At 38.2% G+C, this 14,556-nt stretch overlaps 1 protein-coding gene across 2 annotated transcripts in view; it reads right to left on the bottom strand.

Moving 5' to 3' along the window:
• Positions 1–14,556, bottom strand: part of ptpn4 (protein tyrosine phosphatase non-receptor type 4) — a 136,646-nt gene that overhangs the window by 37,951 nt on the left and 84,139 nt on the right. For both annotated transcript variants that reach the window (XM_062967361.1, XM_016994047.2), the window contains 3 exons: positions 10,029–10,092; positions 3,960–4,132; positions 3,403–3,471 (listed from right to left, as the gene is read on the bottom strand). In XM_062967361.1, the coding sequence (XP_062823431.1) occupies positions 3,403–3,471; positions 3,960–4,132; positions 10,029–10,092 (306 nt within the window). The remainder of the gene's footprint in view (positions 1–3,402; positions 3,472–3,959; positions 4,133–10,028; positions 10,093–14,556) is intronic.

The following is a 14,556-nucleotide window of genomic DNA, read 5'->3' as shown; positions in this document are numbered from 1 at the left end:
ATAAACAGATACATCAAAGCTAGTATGGCTTAACTATGCCTATGCCACTTTTTTGTATATTTAATGACTTGTATTTTCTGTTAGAAATAATGCAACTCTTAGAAGCACTCACCTTAATTGGCAACAAGAAAACTGTATTTGTAAATATTGTTCTCAGCAGTTAACAAAGCAAAGTAGAAGTATTTAACTGTCAAACTATATTTTGAGCATTTGATTATGAACAGTTGTAACCTCACAGTCCCACCCACATCACACTTGTTACCGAAACTTCCTGTTCTTTGTGGAAATTTCAAAGAAACTGTTACCAAACTGCAGCAATATTTCTTCCAGTATACAACTCGAGAGTTTCCTCTTTAAATAAGTTTCCATGTGAAAATTACTAATAAAAATGTTTGATTTCTTTGATATTATTTTGCCTAGCTTCATGTTATAAAGATTTAAATGCTATTATCACTCAAATTGATTAGATTATGCATAAAAATTACAAAAAATGGGCAACACAAAGCTCTGCCTGATGTAATTGGCTTCAAAGTTTCAGCGAAATTTCTGTTCAAGAAATTTTCAGGGAGAAAAATTATTCTAGATTAACAAATTGTAGGAAGAAGTATAGTAAATTATAAATTAGTTTTAACCAAAAGAAGTTATACTCTGACTCACAGAATAATAGAAAGACTTCATACACGAAATATTTGACCCAAATCATGAAATTTTACTACCAACCTACATCTGATGGACATTTTGCTTTTTCAGATTATAGCTTGATAGAAAAGATGCTCCCTTGAGAATGAACAAACTAGCAGAATGAAAGAAACACTATTCTTCGAGTTTGAGAACATTACTCTTAACCGTAAATCATCGAACTTGCAAGGCTAAATACTTTTTAAAAAGCAAATCCCATCTAACTCCTTGAGACTGACTTTTTCTAAGTAAACATGTTCAGCATTCCACTGCACATACAAGAGTCTGATGATGAATGGAAAGATAGGCTTTAGTGTTTTGGAGGAACACCAATAATTGCGTGAAAGGAGCCCTGTTGCCACATCCCCTCCATTTTGGCTCCATGCCTTCATTATGTCTTTAAGATGACATTTTATGCATTTATAACTGCTATGCTGTCAAGGCCTGGCGATCAAAGATGTCAGGCCTGATCAACTATCCTCAACCAAAAAGGAAAAATATATCTTAATGCTTCAGCATCTTGGGCAAAGGAACCTTTGAGCAGAAACCAATTTCAGCTACATTCAAATGCAACGAATGATCCTTGATCTTTTGTGAGCTTATATATACAATCAAAAAACAAACATTCAATGGCTCTTGTTCTCCCCAGGTTCTAGAAATAGGTCTTTAGTAGTCCTTTGGAAACCCATTTCAGTAGGAACATAATCATTTCTATGTTGGGACCATTTCTCTGCATTCCACACAAGTCATTCTTAACAGCTTCTGGACTGGTGCTTGATCATTCTGCGATCCTGCTAAGGGACATGTCTACTATGGCTAGGGAAATCTTGCCCTCCGTCTCTTGGATTTACCTTGCATCTGAGCTGTTTCCCCTTCTTTCCTCCATGCATATTAACAGACCCAAGAGCAAATACTCTTGCTTACACACATACCCTCTGCCTTGCTTTCTCCTGCTCTTCCTCCAATCTCTCCCTCTCCGGATACTATCACTCACTGCCGCTCTTCTTTTTCTCCTTCCGCTGTGGCATAGCCTTTAGTGACCTAACTCTGATTTTGTGTATCATTGCCTTTTAATAAAACTCTTTTCTGGGTTATGCCCTGAGGACTTAAATGTTCTCCCTTCTGATTGCCCTACAAGGATGCTTCACTATTTAGGCCAAAGACCAAAAAGTTATCCACACCGTGCTGCTATTAATTTGGAAATCATGCTAGTTTCTGGGTCAATGCAACTGGACTGACAGTTTGTTCTTCAGAAGGAACATAACCAAGGATGATAGAAAAAGAGGTACTCCCTAAAACAAAAACAAAATCTTTATTTCTCTGTTTTTCCAGAGAGACAACTCAGCTGAACATATACAGGCTATGGCTTGGAATGTTAAGTTTAAACATTTATTCATTGTTGTTGATCTACGTGGGGCTGCCTTTGAAGACGGCCCGGAAGCTCCAACTAGTACAACGGGCGGCAGCCAGACTAATAACAGGAGTGGCTTACAGGGAGCGTACTACTCCCATGTTGAGTCAGCTCCACTGGCTGCCGATATGCTACCGAGCCCAATTCAAAGTGCTGGTTTTGACCTACAAAGCCCTAAATGGTTCTGGCCCATCTTACCTGTCCGAACGTATCTCCCCCTATGAGCCTTCTAGAACTCTTAGATCATCGGGGGAGGCCCTGCTCTCGGTCCCACCAGCCTCGCAGGTAAGGCTGGTGGGAACGAGGGACAGGGCCTTCTCGGTGGTGGCTCCTCAGCTGTGGAACACCCTCCCCAGCAACATACGGCAGATACCAACTCTCCTAGGCTTCAGGAAAGCCTTAAAGACATGGTTGTATACACAAGCTTTTAATGAATGAGAACATGGACTTTACATGATCTGTACAAAGACTTGAGGATTCTGGATGAATGGATTTTAATCTTGGACATTCTTAAAATTTTTATATAATGTGTTTTTATTTTGTAATGGTATCTGTTTTATATGAACTGTTGTTTTTACATTGTTTTTAGGCATTGAATTTTTGCCTATTTACTGTAAGCTGCTTTGAGTCTCCTAGGAGAGAAAGGCGGGGTAAAAGTAATGTAAATAAATAAATAAATAAATAAATAAATAAATAAATAAATTAGAAATTGGAATATTAGCTTGTTGCTAAAGGTAAGATCGCATTTAACTTGCTGTGATATTGTTAAATAAATTTACTAATTAAATCATATAGTTTTATAGGAACAATGATTTTTTACTGATGGCATGTTTACTTGTCACCTAGTAGTACATTCTGTTTTTGGCTTCTTGGAAAGTGATCATTTTGTAGTTGACTTCTTCAGGCTACCACTTTCAAGACTGTTGGACTACAAATCCTTCAAATCTTTTTTCTTTCCTTCCCACCCATCCCAGTCAACATGATGAACAGAGATTTTTCAAACACCATAGATGGTATTATTACAAAAAATGAACACTGAATCATGTATTTCAGATTTTTAATTGTGCATTGGGGGTTATGGCAGCAAACATGTTCCTGCTTCCTTCTCTACATGTATGACAGATATGTGCAAAATTACCTCTATTTACTGTAAACAAAGAAGAAAAGCTATTATAATAAGCTAGAGTACTCATTACACAAACTTTGATGACTGTATGCATTGTTTTTGGTACTGTTTATATGACAAAATCATGTTCTGGAAGCATTTATAAGAAAGAAAATCATATCCTTAAAGGGATGACAAAATGTCTTACCTGGCAAATACTCTATCCTTATTTGCCTTTTCTTTTCCATACTGTACAGACTGGACCTCTGTTCTCCCACTGAAAATCAAATATAACACTGAGGTCATAACGAAAATGGAATGAGGAAGAATATTTCTTTGTATTGGCCTAGGATTTTTTTTAAAAAACTGAAACATCAAGGTTTAGAAGTGAAATTTACAATTATTTTTGTTCCAGTAGTGAATGAGTTTCGGTCTATAGGCTGTAGTTGTTTAAAAAGATTATTATATTAACTTACAAGCAAATCTTGTCTGCACTGAAAAGAGGAAGAAAGAAAGAAATGATCTGCCTTGTATCAAAATATGGTTCAGGTTAGCTCCTACAGGTCATATTAATAGGCCGTTCAGGATTCTTTTCTTTTTAAATTAAAAAGATAGTTCTGACAGCTTGTACACAATATTAGAGAAGGTAATTTCCATAAAGTTCCCAACACCTTCCACCTACTTCTATTCTACTTTTTAAAAGGTTTGACAAATAAAAGGCCAAGTATCTTTCTAGCAATAAGAGATGTAATAGGGAGATCTTACCAGTACCGGAACTTTGAACCCAAAGTAAAATAATGTGCAAAGAAGTTCTTCTGGGGTGGCAGTGGTCGGTCTAACCGGAAAAAGGTATGATGTTCTACGCAAGCTTTCCATAAATTCTTACAGGCTCGATAATTCACCATGTTGAATCCAAGCAAGGTTTCTCTAGATTCATGCTGGGAGAAACGTTTGAGGAAGTTAGTATAATTTATATTTCTCATGGTAGATCATAGTTCTTATTAAACACTTTTTTGCAACAAGTACAAAGGATTTTCTATGAAGACTAAAGGAAAACCATTTATGAATTTCTACAGGACAATAATAAGTAATCTATTTATTTTTGTCCATGACCTTCCTGCATGAATTGAGTATATGCTCTATTAAAACACATTCCAATCTTTCCTTTACAGAAGACCGACAGCAATACTTCTATGGATGGCAGCTAAGTTTTGCATGCTTTTTATGTGCTGTCATTTTATGCACCATTAAAATCAGATTAGCAGTTCCTCCATTCATGTCAATAAGACTTGATTTAGACTGGATGATTGGATGCTTCCAGAAGTAAAAACAATAATAAAAAACTTTGATGACTGTATGCATTGTTTTTGGTACTGTTTATATGACAAAATCATGTTCTGGAAGCATTTATAAGAAAGAAAATCATATCCTTAAAGGGATGACAAACTGCATACCTGCAATCAGGCAAGTGCAAATAATTAGTACAGGTCAGTAAATATTGTGTGATCTTTGACCTACCAACACATTTTTGACCTATCAATACAAATACATATTTTATTTTCTAAAAGACCAATCAAGCCTGTGAGTGTCAAATAGTTTTCCAATACTCTTTATTTGCTGTTCAACAGGATCCACAAGTGTGTACTTCATGCAAGATAAAAGTGTTGTAACACTCAACCCTTGCTGCCTTCTGACGCAAAAAAAAACCCCTTAAAGTGTTTCCACGTTGTTCTTGAGGAGGAGAAATGCAGGGCATTTAGGTATCTATACACTACTTTCAAACAATTAAATACCTAGGCATGGGGACCTTGCTTAGGGGTGCAAGACAGACATGGATCTAGACAAATTTCCATGCAGTTTGCTACTTTATAGGGTCTTGAAAGCTGTCGTACTAGATAGGAAGCTAGGAAGGAGGGCTTTTGCTTTCCTAATAATAGCAAATTATTCCAAATTTATATTATATATATATATATATATATATATATATATATATATAGAGAGAGAGAGAGAGAGAGAGAGAGAGAGAGAGAGAGAGAGAGTGTTATGTTACAATTGACATGGATGTTTGACACCAAACAGAGACCAAAAGTGAGCAAAGCCCTTGTATCACAGCACAGAGGTGCTATAACACACTTGTATCATACTACAGAGGTCACTGATGACCAACCCATCTTGGGGGACTGCATACTGGGTGTAATTTGATTGGTGATATTGAGCAAGATAAGCAGACCGTAATAATAATAATAATAATAATAATAATAATAATAATAATAATAATAATAATAATTTATTTACAACCCTCCCTCTCTCCCCGAAGGGACTCAGGGCGGTTTACAAAAAATATAAAAAATGGCAAACATTCAGTGCCCCAAAACAAATAAACAATTAAGGCAAAACATAAAATAAACTCAATATGACTTATAAACAACCGAAACCATGGGTTAAACTAAATAAATATAACAGACGCAAAGAATCATACCATTTAATACACAATACATTAAAAGCATAATATAACATCAGCAAGCTGAGGTAAACATCCATTGTCAGGGCAGGAGTGTGTATCAGATATGCTAATCCTCCTCTCCATAAACTAGATTACACGAATGGGTCTTTAAGTGCTTTTTAAAGGCGAGGAGAAAGGGGGCCATTTTTAGTTCTTTAGTGAGGGAGTTCCAGAGGCAAGGAGCAGCCATGGAGAAGGCCCCCTCTCTCGTTCACACCAATCGTGCTTGAGACGGGCGTGGGACCGAGAGCAGGACCTCCTCCACAGACCCAAGTGCTTGGGCTGGTTTATGCAAAGAGATTTGATTTTTCAAATAGCCTGGACCTGAATTGTTTAGGGCTTTATAGGTAACTAGCTGTGCCCGGCCACGCGTTGCTGTGGCGAAGTCTGGTGGTATGGGAAATAAAGTATTGAGGAATTGGTGGTAGTTAAGGTCAAGGGTAAAGGTTTTCCCCAGACATTAAGTCCAGTCGTGTCTGACTCTGGAGGTTGGTGCTCATCTCCATTTCTAAGCCGAAGAGCCGGCGTTGTCCGTAGACTCCTCCAAGGTCATGTGGGATGACTACATGGAGCGGCGTTACCTTCCCGCCGGAACAGTACCTATTGATGCACTCACATTTGCATGTTTTCGAACTTCTGGGTTGGCAGAAGCTGGAGCTAACAGTGGGGGCTCTCTCCGCTCCCCCAATTCAAACCTGCGGCCTTTCAGTCCAGAAGTTCAGTAGCTCAGCGCTTTAACACGCTGTGCCATCAGGGGATATTATTTCCTAAAGGCTGTGAATATACAATATTTCTGATTGGTTTTTTTTGTTTGTTGGAGGCAAGTATGAATGCTGCAATTAGGAAAAATGATTAGGATGTAATGGCCTTGTAGCTTTAAAGCCTGGCTGTTTCCTCCCTGAGTGAATTTTTTGTTGGGAGGTGTTAGCTGGCCCTGATTGTTTCCTGTCTGGAATTCCCTTGTTTTCAGAGTGGTGTTGTTTGCAATATTTTATGTGCTTCTACTGTCTGTGGCCCTGAGAAAACAGAGGATTTGCCAGACTTTGAGGATGGGAATACTTTGTTGGGAGGTGTTAGCTGGCCCTGATTGTTTCCTGTGTGGAATTCCCCTGTTTATTTACTGTCTTGGTTTTAGAGATTATATTGTTCTGCATTATTCTATCCCAGTAATTATTTCATATTAAAGAAGAATCTCATTTATCCAACATTCGCTTATACAATGTTCTGGATTATCCAACGCAGTCTGCCTTTTCATAATCAATGTTTTTGTAGTCAGTGTTTTAAATTCATTGTGATATTTTAGCGGTAAATTTGTAAATACAGTACAGTAGAGTCTCACTTATCCAACATAAACGGGCCGGCAGAATGTTGGATAAGCGAATATGTTGGATAATAAGGAGGGATTAAGGATAAGCCTATTAAACATCAAATTAAGTTATGATTTCACAAATTAAGGACCAAAACATCATGTTAGACAACAAATTTGGAAGAAAAAGTCGTTCAATACACAGTAATTCTATGTAAAAATTACTGGATTTATGAATTTAGCACCAAAATATCACGATATATTGAAACAATGACTACAAAAATGCTTTGGATAATCCAGAACGTTGGATAAGCGAGTGTTGGATAAGTGAGACTCTACTGTAAATACTACATAGCATTACTGCGCATGGAAGTACTTTTTCTGTCAAATTTGTTGTATAATATGATGTTTTGGTGCTTAATTTGTATAACGATTACCTAATTTGATGTTTAATTGGCTTTTCCTGAATCCCTTCTTATTATCCAACATATTCACTTATCCTGCCGGCCTGTTTACGTTGGATAAGTGAGACTCTACTGTATATTTCTAATCTTATATTATCTGCTCAGAACTGGATTATCTGAGGCCCCTTCTTCACAGCTGTATAAAGTGCACACTGAAGTGGATTATATGGTAGTGTGGAGTCAAGATAATCCAGTGCAAAGCAGATAATATAAGATTATAAATGGGTTATATAGCTGTGTGGAAGGGCCTTGAGTCTACACTGCCATATAATCCAGTGCAAATTAGATAATCTGTGGAAGAAGACTCAGTGAGGCCTAAATCTGCCTGTCCCCTAACTGAAACCTGGCTGTCCCTTGGCTGGTTGCTAGGCAACCAAGTGGGCAGAGATTAGCCCTCTAAACTGGCAGCAATTGGATAAAAACAATTATTGCTCTCCCTCTAATTAGGACTTTATTTTTCTTTTCTTTTTGTTGTATCAACCGTGAGGCGTGGATGATGGGTTGTGTTGTCAAATTTTGAGGTTGGGGGGCCTGTACTTTTGTTGTTTTGTGAATTGCTGTGATGCCATCACTCTTTTATATATATAGATAAGTTTGACCAGCATTTTGTATTTAGCCCGGAAGCAGACTGGCAGCCAGTGGAACTGCCATAACATGGGAGTTGTCTGCTCCCTGTACAGCAGTCCAGTTAGTAAGTAACCTGTCTGCCAATCTCTGAACCAACTACAGCTTCTGAACTACCTTTAAAGGCAGCCCCACATAGAAAGCATTGCAGTAGTCCAGATGGGATGTAACCAAGGCATGGACTACCATGGCTAGATCTGGAGTTTCAAGGTATGGGTGCAGCTGGTGCACAAGTTTTATTTGTGCAAAGGCGGCCACCACGAAGTTCCAGGGTCAACAATGAATCTAGAAGTACCCCCAGACTGCGAACCTGCATATTCAGGGGGAGTGTGACCTCATCCAGCACAGGTTGTAATTCTACACCCTGATCCACCTTATGACTGACCAGGACTACCTCTGTTTTGTCTGGATTTACCTTCAACTTATTAACCCTTCAGTCCATCACTGATGACAGGCATCGGTTAAGGGGCAGGACAGCATCCTTGGCTTTAGATGGAAAGGAGTAATAGAGTTGGGTATCATTGACGTAAATTTGACACTGAACTCCAAAACTCCAGATGATCTCTTCCAGCAGTTTCATGTAAATGTTAAACAGCATGGGGGACAGAACTGAACTCTGAGGGACACTGCAGGCCAGCAGCCAGGGAGTCGAACAGGAGTCCCCCAGCTCCACCATCTGGGTCTGACCCTCCAGGAAGGACCAAAGCCACTGCAAAACAGTGCCACCCAGTCCCATTCCAGAGGGACAACCCAGAAGGATACCATGATTAATGGTATCGAGAGCTGCTGAGAGGTCCAGGAGAACTAGCAGGGACACACTCCCTCTGTCTAGTTCTCTTCGTAGATCATCCACTAAGGCGATCAATGCTGTCTTGTCCCATGGCCAGGCCTGAAACCAGATTGAGATGGATCCAGGTAATCGGTTTCATCCAAGAAGATTTGGAGTTGTGAGGCCACCACCTTCTCTAGAACCTTGCCCAGGAAGGGGAGGTTTGTAACTGGCCGATAGTTACTCAGATGAGAAGGATTCAATACCTGTATTTTAAATAAGGGTCTTACTACTGCCTCCCTGAAACTGATTGGCATTATACCCTGGGGCCCAGCACAACCCATTCAGATTATGCCCTGGAGGTCAGGGAGGCATTAACCAGCACCTTCACCCACTTTGCCAGTGGTCCCCCTTGCCAGGATAGGCAAGGATGCAGAAAGCAAGTGTTTGATCTCATTCCTCCCAAGATCTTGTCCACATCCTTGGGCCGAATAAGATGGACCATACCATATTCCATCTTAAATGTGAAGGTTGTGAACATCCTTAAAGAAACATCACAGGGGTGTTAACCTTTCCTTATGCTACCCAAAACTGTCTGTCTGTCTGTCTGTCTGTCTGTCTGTCTGTCTGTCTGTCTATCTATCTATCTATCTATCTATCTATCTATCTATCTATCTATCTATCTATCTATCTATCCACACACATATATGGCTGGAGTTACACTTTAAAAATGTACCTGATTCGACTTACATACAAATGCAACTTAATAACAAACCTACAGAACCTATCTTGTCTGTAACTTGAGGATTGCCTTTATTCAGAAGCCACAATTAATAACATTTTTCCTGTTTTTAACTCAGTCAAGTGTTAGCTTTTCACCCACTCTCCCTCCCCTCCTTTCTTTGTCCCTGGAGAAGCAAGCAACTATTTCAGTCAAACTTCATCTCTAAACTAAAAATATTTCACGAGAAGGACAATTTCATAACACAGAGGTTATTGAAATTAAAATACAGCACCTGTCCTCATATAAGTAAAGAATGGAAACATTAGTGAAATAAAATGTTTTTAAGCAGGTGTAAAGCTCTTAAACTATAAGAAGCAAGGCAATAATCTTGCAGGAAAAAATACTTTGGGACATCAGGAAACAAAGGTTAAGGTCAGTACTCACCAATTCTTTTCTAAGCTGAATAAAAAACTGCTTGCACTTAAAAGAAATTTTGATAATCTTCAACCTAAACAGAACAAAAAATCAGAATGCTGTAATGTTTAATCTGTGTATAAATATGTTTTAGTGTCCAATTTTATGTGCACAAAAACGTTATTCTAACTGCAGGTTAATTAAAGCTAATTCCAGCAGAATTTAATTCCTGGTCATATGGATTTCATCCTTGTGCAGGAGCTTTTCCAGCTCTCATCCTTACTACATGCTTTTGCATTCACTCAAACAACTCTACTGTGTTTTGAAGGATCACTGAGATGTGGCAATATGATGGGACAACTGGAGGGGATAAGGGAAGAAATCAGCAACCTCTTCAAAAATGAAGTACTTTCTACTTGAGTGAATTTTTAGAAGACAGAACAATAATAAATTTGTGGCTTCACAATACATATATCACTTAGTAATTTTAGTATTCTCTAATTATATTTCTTCCATTATAGGATGATGGATGGTCCACAAAATAAATTGCAACATAATGTGGCTAAAATCAACTATAATAGTTAAAAACCCTATAAAATAAACTTTTATATTAAAAATGTTCATTTTTATGTGCTGTAAAGTCAGCTTCGATTTATGGTGATCTTATGAATAAGCAAAACCCAAGATATCGTTTCATCAAAGGCGCTGCTCAGGTCTTGCAAACTCAGGGCTGTGACTTCCTTTCTTGAATCAATCCACAAGTACTGTGGTCTTCCTTTTTTTCCTACAACTTTCCATGTTCTGATATTTATTTAGTTATTTTATATCCCACCCTTTCCCCCTATGTATTGAATAATAGAGGGAATCAGGTAAGGGGGTGAGTGAATCGAGTGTAGAAAGATGGGGAGAAAATAATCCACCAGTGATCTCAAAACTTAGGCACGCTCCTATAGTGAGTTATGGTACAGTATTTCTGAAACAGCAGATCAAAACACATAGGGCTTTAAATGACATAAAATGCCTAAACTGTGCCCATGTAGCTAATGAAACTGTTGTAACAGTGGCATGTTTCTGTAAGTCCTAATAAGATCACCACATGCTGCCTTGAGCTCTTTTAACACTGATATTTGAAAGAAATATTTGAAAAAGAAAAAAGAAAGACGTCTTGCCCACCATTATCAATTATATTTTTTCTTACATATCCAGTTTGTTCTCAATTATGTGTTTTCAATTAACCCTTAATATGCATGCTATTTGATTGCATTTTCATTCTACAGATTCAGAGGCTGTTAAATCCAACAATCTACTCCACTTGATTATATAGACCAGGGGTTCCCAAACTTTTTAAACAGGGGGCCAGTTCATGGTCTCTCAGACCATCGGAGGGCCGGACTATAGTTGAAAAAAAACAACCCTATAAACAAATTCCAATGCAGACTGCACATCTTTTATTGTGAAGTAAAAAAAAACAAAAAACAAATGGGAACAAATACAGCCTCAATGATAATAATAATAATAATAAGGGTTGGAAGAGACCCCTTGGGCCATTGAGTCCAACCCCCTTCTACCTTTGTCCACCAAAAGCACAAGCAAAGCACCCCTGACAGATGGTCACCTAGCCTCAATGTTAATAATAATAATAATCATCATCATCATCATCATCCACATCGCACAGTCCTAAACACTGGGAAAGTGTTCAACTTGTGATGTTGTGATACGGAATCCAGCATGCATGCATGCATGCATGCATGCATGCATGCATGCATATATATATATATATATATATATATATATATATATATAGAGAGAGAGAGAGAGAGAGAGAGAGAGAGAGAGAGAGAGAGAGTTTGCTGTGTTATACTGTGTCTTTGTGTCAATAATAATAATAATAATAATAATATAATAAAAATAATAATAAGGATTGGAAAAGAACCCTTGGGCCATTTTGTCCAACCCCCTTTTGCCTTTGTGCACCAAAAGCACTGCCAAAGCAACCTTTAATAATTAATTATTAATTAAATAATAATTAAAATACCATTATAAACAAGCAGAGCTTTGGAAGGCGCACCATGGGGGCCGGATAAATGGCTTTGATGGGCCGCATGTGGCCCCCGGGCCTTAGTTTGGGGACCCCTGATGTAGACGTTTGTTTAAACTATTTAAAGGAATTACTGGAAGCACATATATTCATCAGCCCTTGGAGGGAAGAAAGCTAGCTCCTAGCAATCTTTCCTTCAGCAACAATTATTCAAGCTCACGTCCATTCCTCCAACTCAGCAGCTACATAAGTGAGCAAGGAGACGTTGACCCAAGATGAGGAACAAAACATAAAATATAGAAGAGCCATGAGCATCCCGTTGGTGCCGCATCTTTAAAAATTAACATGTGACTGAATCTGAGTCACACTGAAGATGCTTCTAGCACAACTACTGCATATCACACACTTCTGTATTGGAAAAGTGTGAAACTATAGTGTAGTTCCATGTTTCAATTTTATTCTGTGTGATGCATGCACATCCCATATGTGGCTCAAAGAGGCAGGCATCACAGTCTACAGCTACAGATATTCTAATGACCAGTATAAAGTCTACCTTGAACACAAGAAATATTTTGAATAATGGCAAAGACTTTCTTGCAAGAGCTCACTTGTGTCTTAAACAAAGAGCCACATTTAACCAAGGCCAAAAAGAGGGGGGGGGGGGGGTAGAAAGAGATGATCTAATCAGGAGAATTTACCAATAGTAGTAACCAAAAAAAGCAAAATTATACTCCATTTAGATTAATTTTATAACTGCAACTACTTTAAAAAAATGTTTAAAGGAAAGAGATGTCTAAATTCACAACCATGGCTTGAATGTGAGTTAGTAAACTGCTAACAGCTAATAGACACTCACATGGTTGCACATTAACAAATACCAATGAGGAAATTATTTCCCCCCTCTTTTTTTAATGAAAAGTACACCCACCCATTTGTTATGCTTTCTTGGTAAAAATTAGAAGAGAAGGCTATAAGATAGGTACCTGATCAACTCCAAAAGTGTCAAAGAATGGTTTCAGATGTATGAATAGTCTGCTTTCTCTGGCACTCCACAGGAGCAGAATATTGTCAGAATGAGAATCCCCGAATAACACAATACAAATTCTGGCTAGCAACATAACTAGTTGGGGATGCACTATGCCAACCAAGAAGGTAACTTGCTGGCTATGCTAGCTTCTATGACATAGTGTCAATCATGTGCTGCTTACACACTAATTCATAGCTTGAGGCCCCATCTCTCTGAAAACTCTGGAGAGCAAAAGCCGTAGTATCAATGAACACAGGGTTGAAACAAGTATCTCCCACATCTTTATTCACACCTATGACACCCAGACTATATAAGTTTAGTCAGATGTCAGACCACAATGTTTTTGTTCTTTTTAGAAATTTGTGTAATAAAACATAATATTTTAGTTCTGTGAATGACCAAATATCTATAATTAGTTATACTGGAAACACACTGACTATGACTAAGTATGGAGCGGATGTCAGAAGCAAAATTCTCAGTTCCATATGTGAAACTGCTACTTATTAGAACAGACTTTTCCAATTGGATCACTACAAGCAATGGCTATGTTCCTGACAAAAAAAAAATAACCGCTGTGAGTCAACACATCTGGGTGACACAAGCCTAAGAAAGACTACATTAAACTGACAGTAGCTCAGCAGTGAGGATTGTTATCCTCTATCCTTGCCACTATCACTAGAATACGAAACAAGGAATGAGCTAAGTGATGAAAGCTCTGAAATTGTGATGATGATGCACTGCAACTGGTGCTTTTCATATGCAATTGTCTCCAGGCAACAGGATGATTAGTGGCGGTTGTCACTCTGTCACATTTCTTTTTATGTATTTATTGTGCTCCTAGGCTAATAAGCAAGGATGAGATTCCTACTAGTACAGCTTATACTAAAAGTGATGAAGCTATAGGCACCACCACAGTCTCAGTGTGTCCATGCTTCAGGTAAATAAACATGTAAATGTCATGAAGTACTTATTTCTGAGGAGTACAATCTACAGATCCCCTGTAAGGTCTGTAAATCAGCCAATTTGCCCCTGCTGCTGAATTGCCCTCAGTATCCACTATATGTCCCATTATATATAATGACATAGTAAAATTTCATCCCTTACATAAAATTGTGAATAATTCAAACAAGTACCAGAAATGGCTGCAGGACGCATAGTCACTGTCTGTGGCAACATCAAGTTTTGTTGTTCGGAATCACTGTGCCTGGCTATTCGTCAGCTGTGAGTATGTTTTTAATTGTATTTTATATGCCTTTTGATTTTATATGTTTATATGTTCTAAATGCATTTTGCTGTTGTATTTTATATTGTATTCTGGGCTTGGTCCCCATGTGAGTCCCTTTGGTGAGATGGGGCGGGATATAAGAATAACGTTATTATTCATTATTATTATAATAAAAACAATTAATATTTCCAAGCTGTGGTTGGTTGAATTCATGGGTGCAGAATTCCTGGATATGGGAGGGGGGGCCTCAACTGTATTGTTTTTCACA

The sequence above is a fragment of the Anolis carolinensis genome, chromosome 1, assembly GCF_035594765.1.
Source record: "Anolis carolinensis isolate JA03-04 chromosome 1, rAnoCar3.1.pri, whole genome shotgun sequence".
NCBI lineage: Eukaryota > Metazoa > Chordata > Lepidosauria > Squamata > Dactyloidae > Anolis > Anolis carolinensis.
This window is presented reverse-complemented; position numbering and strand designations above follow the sequence as displayed.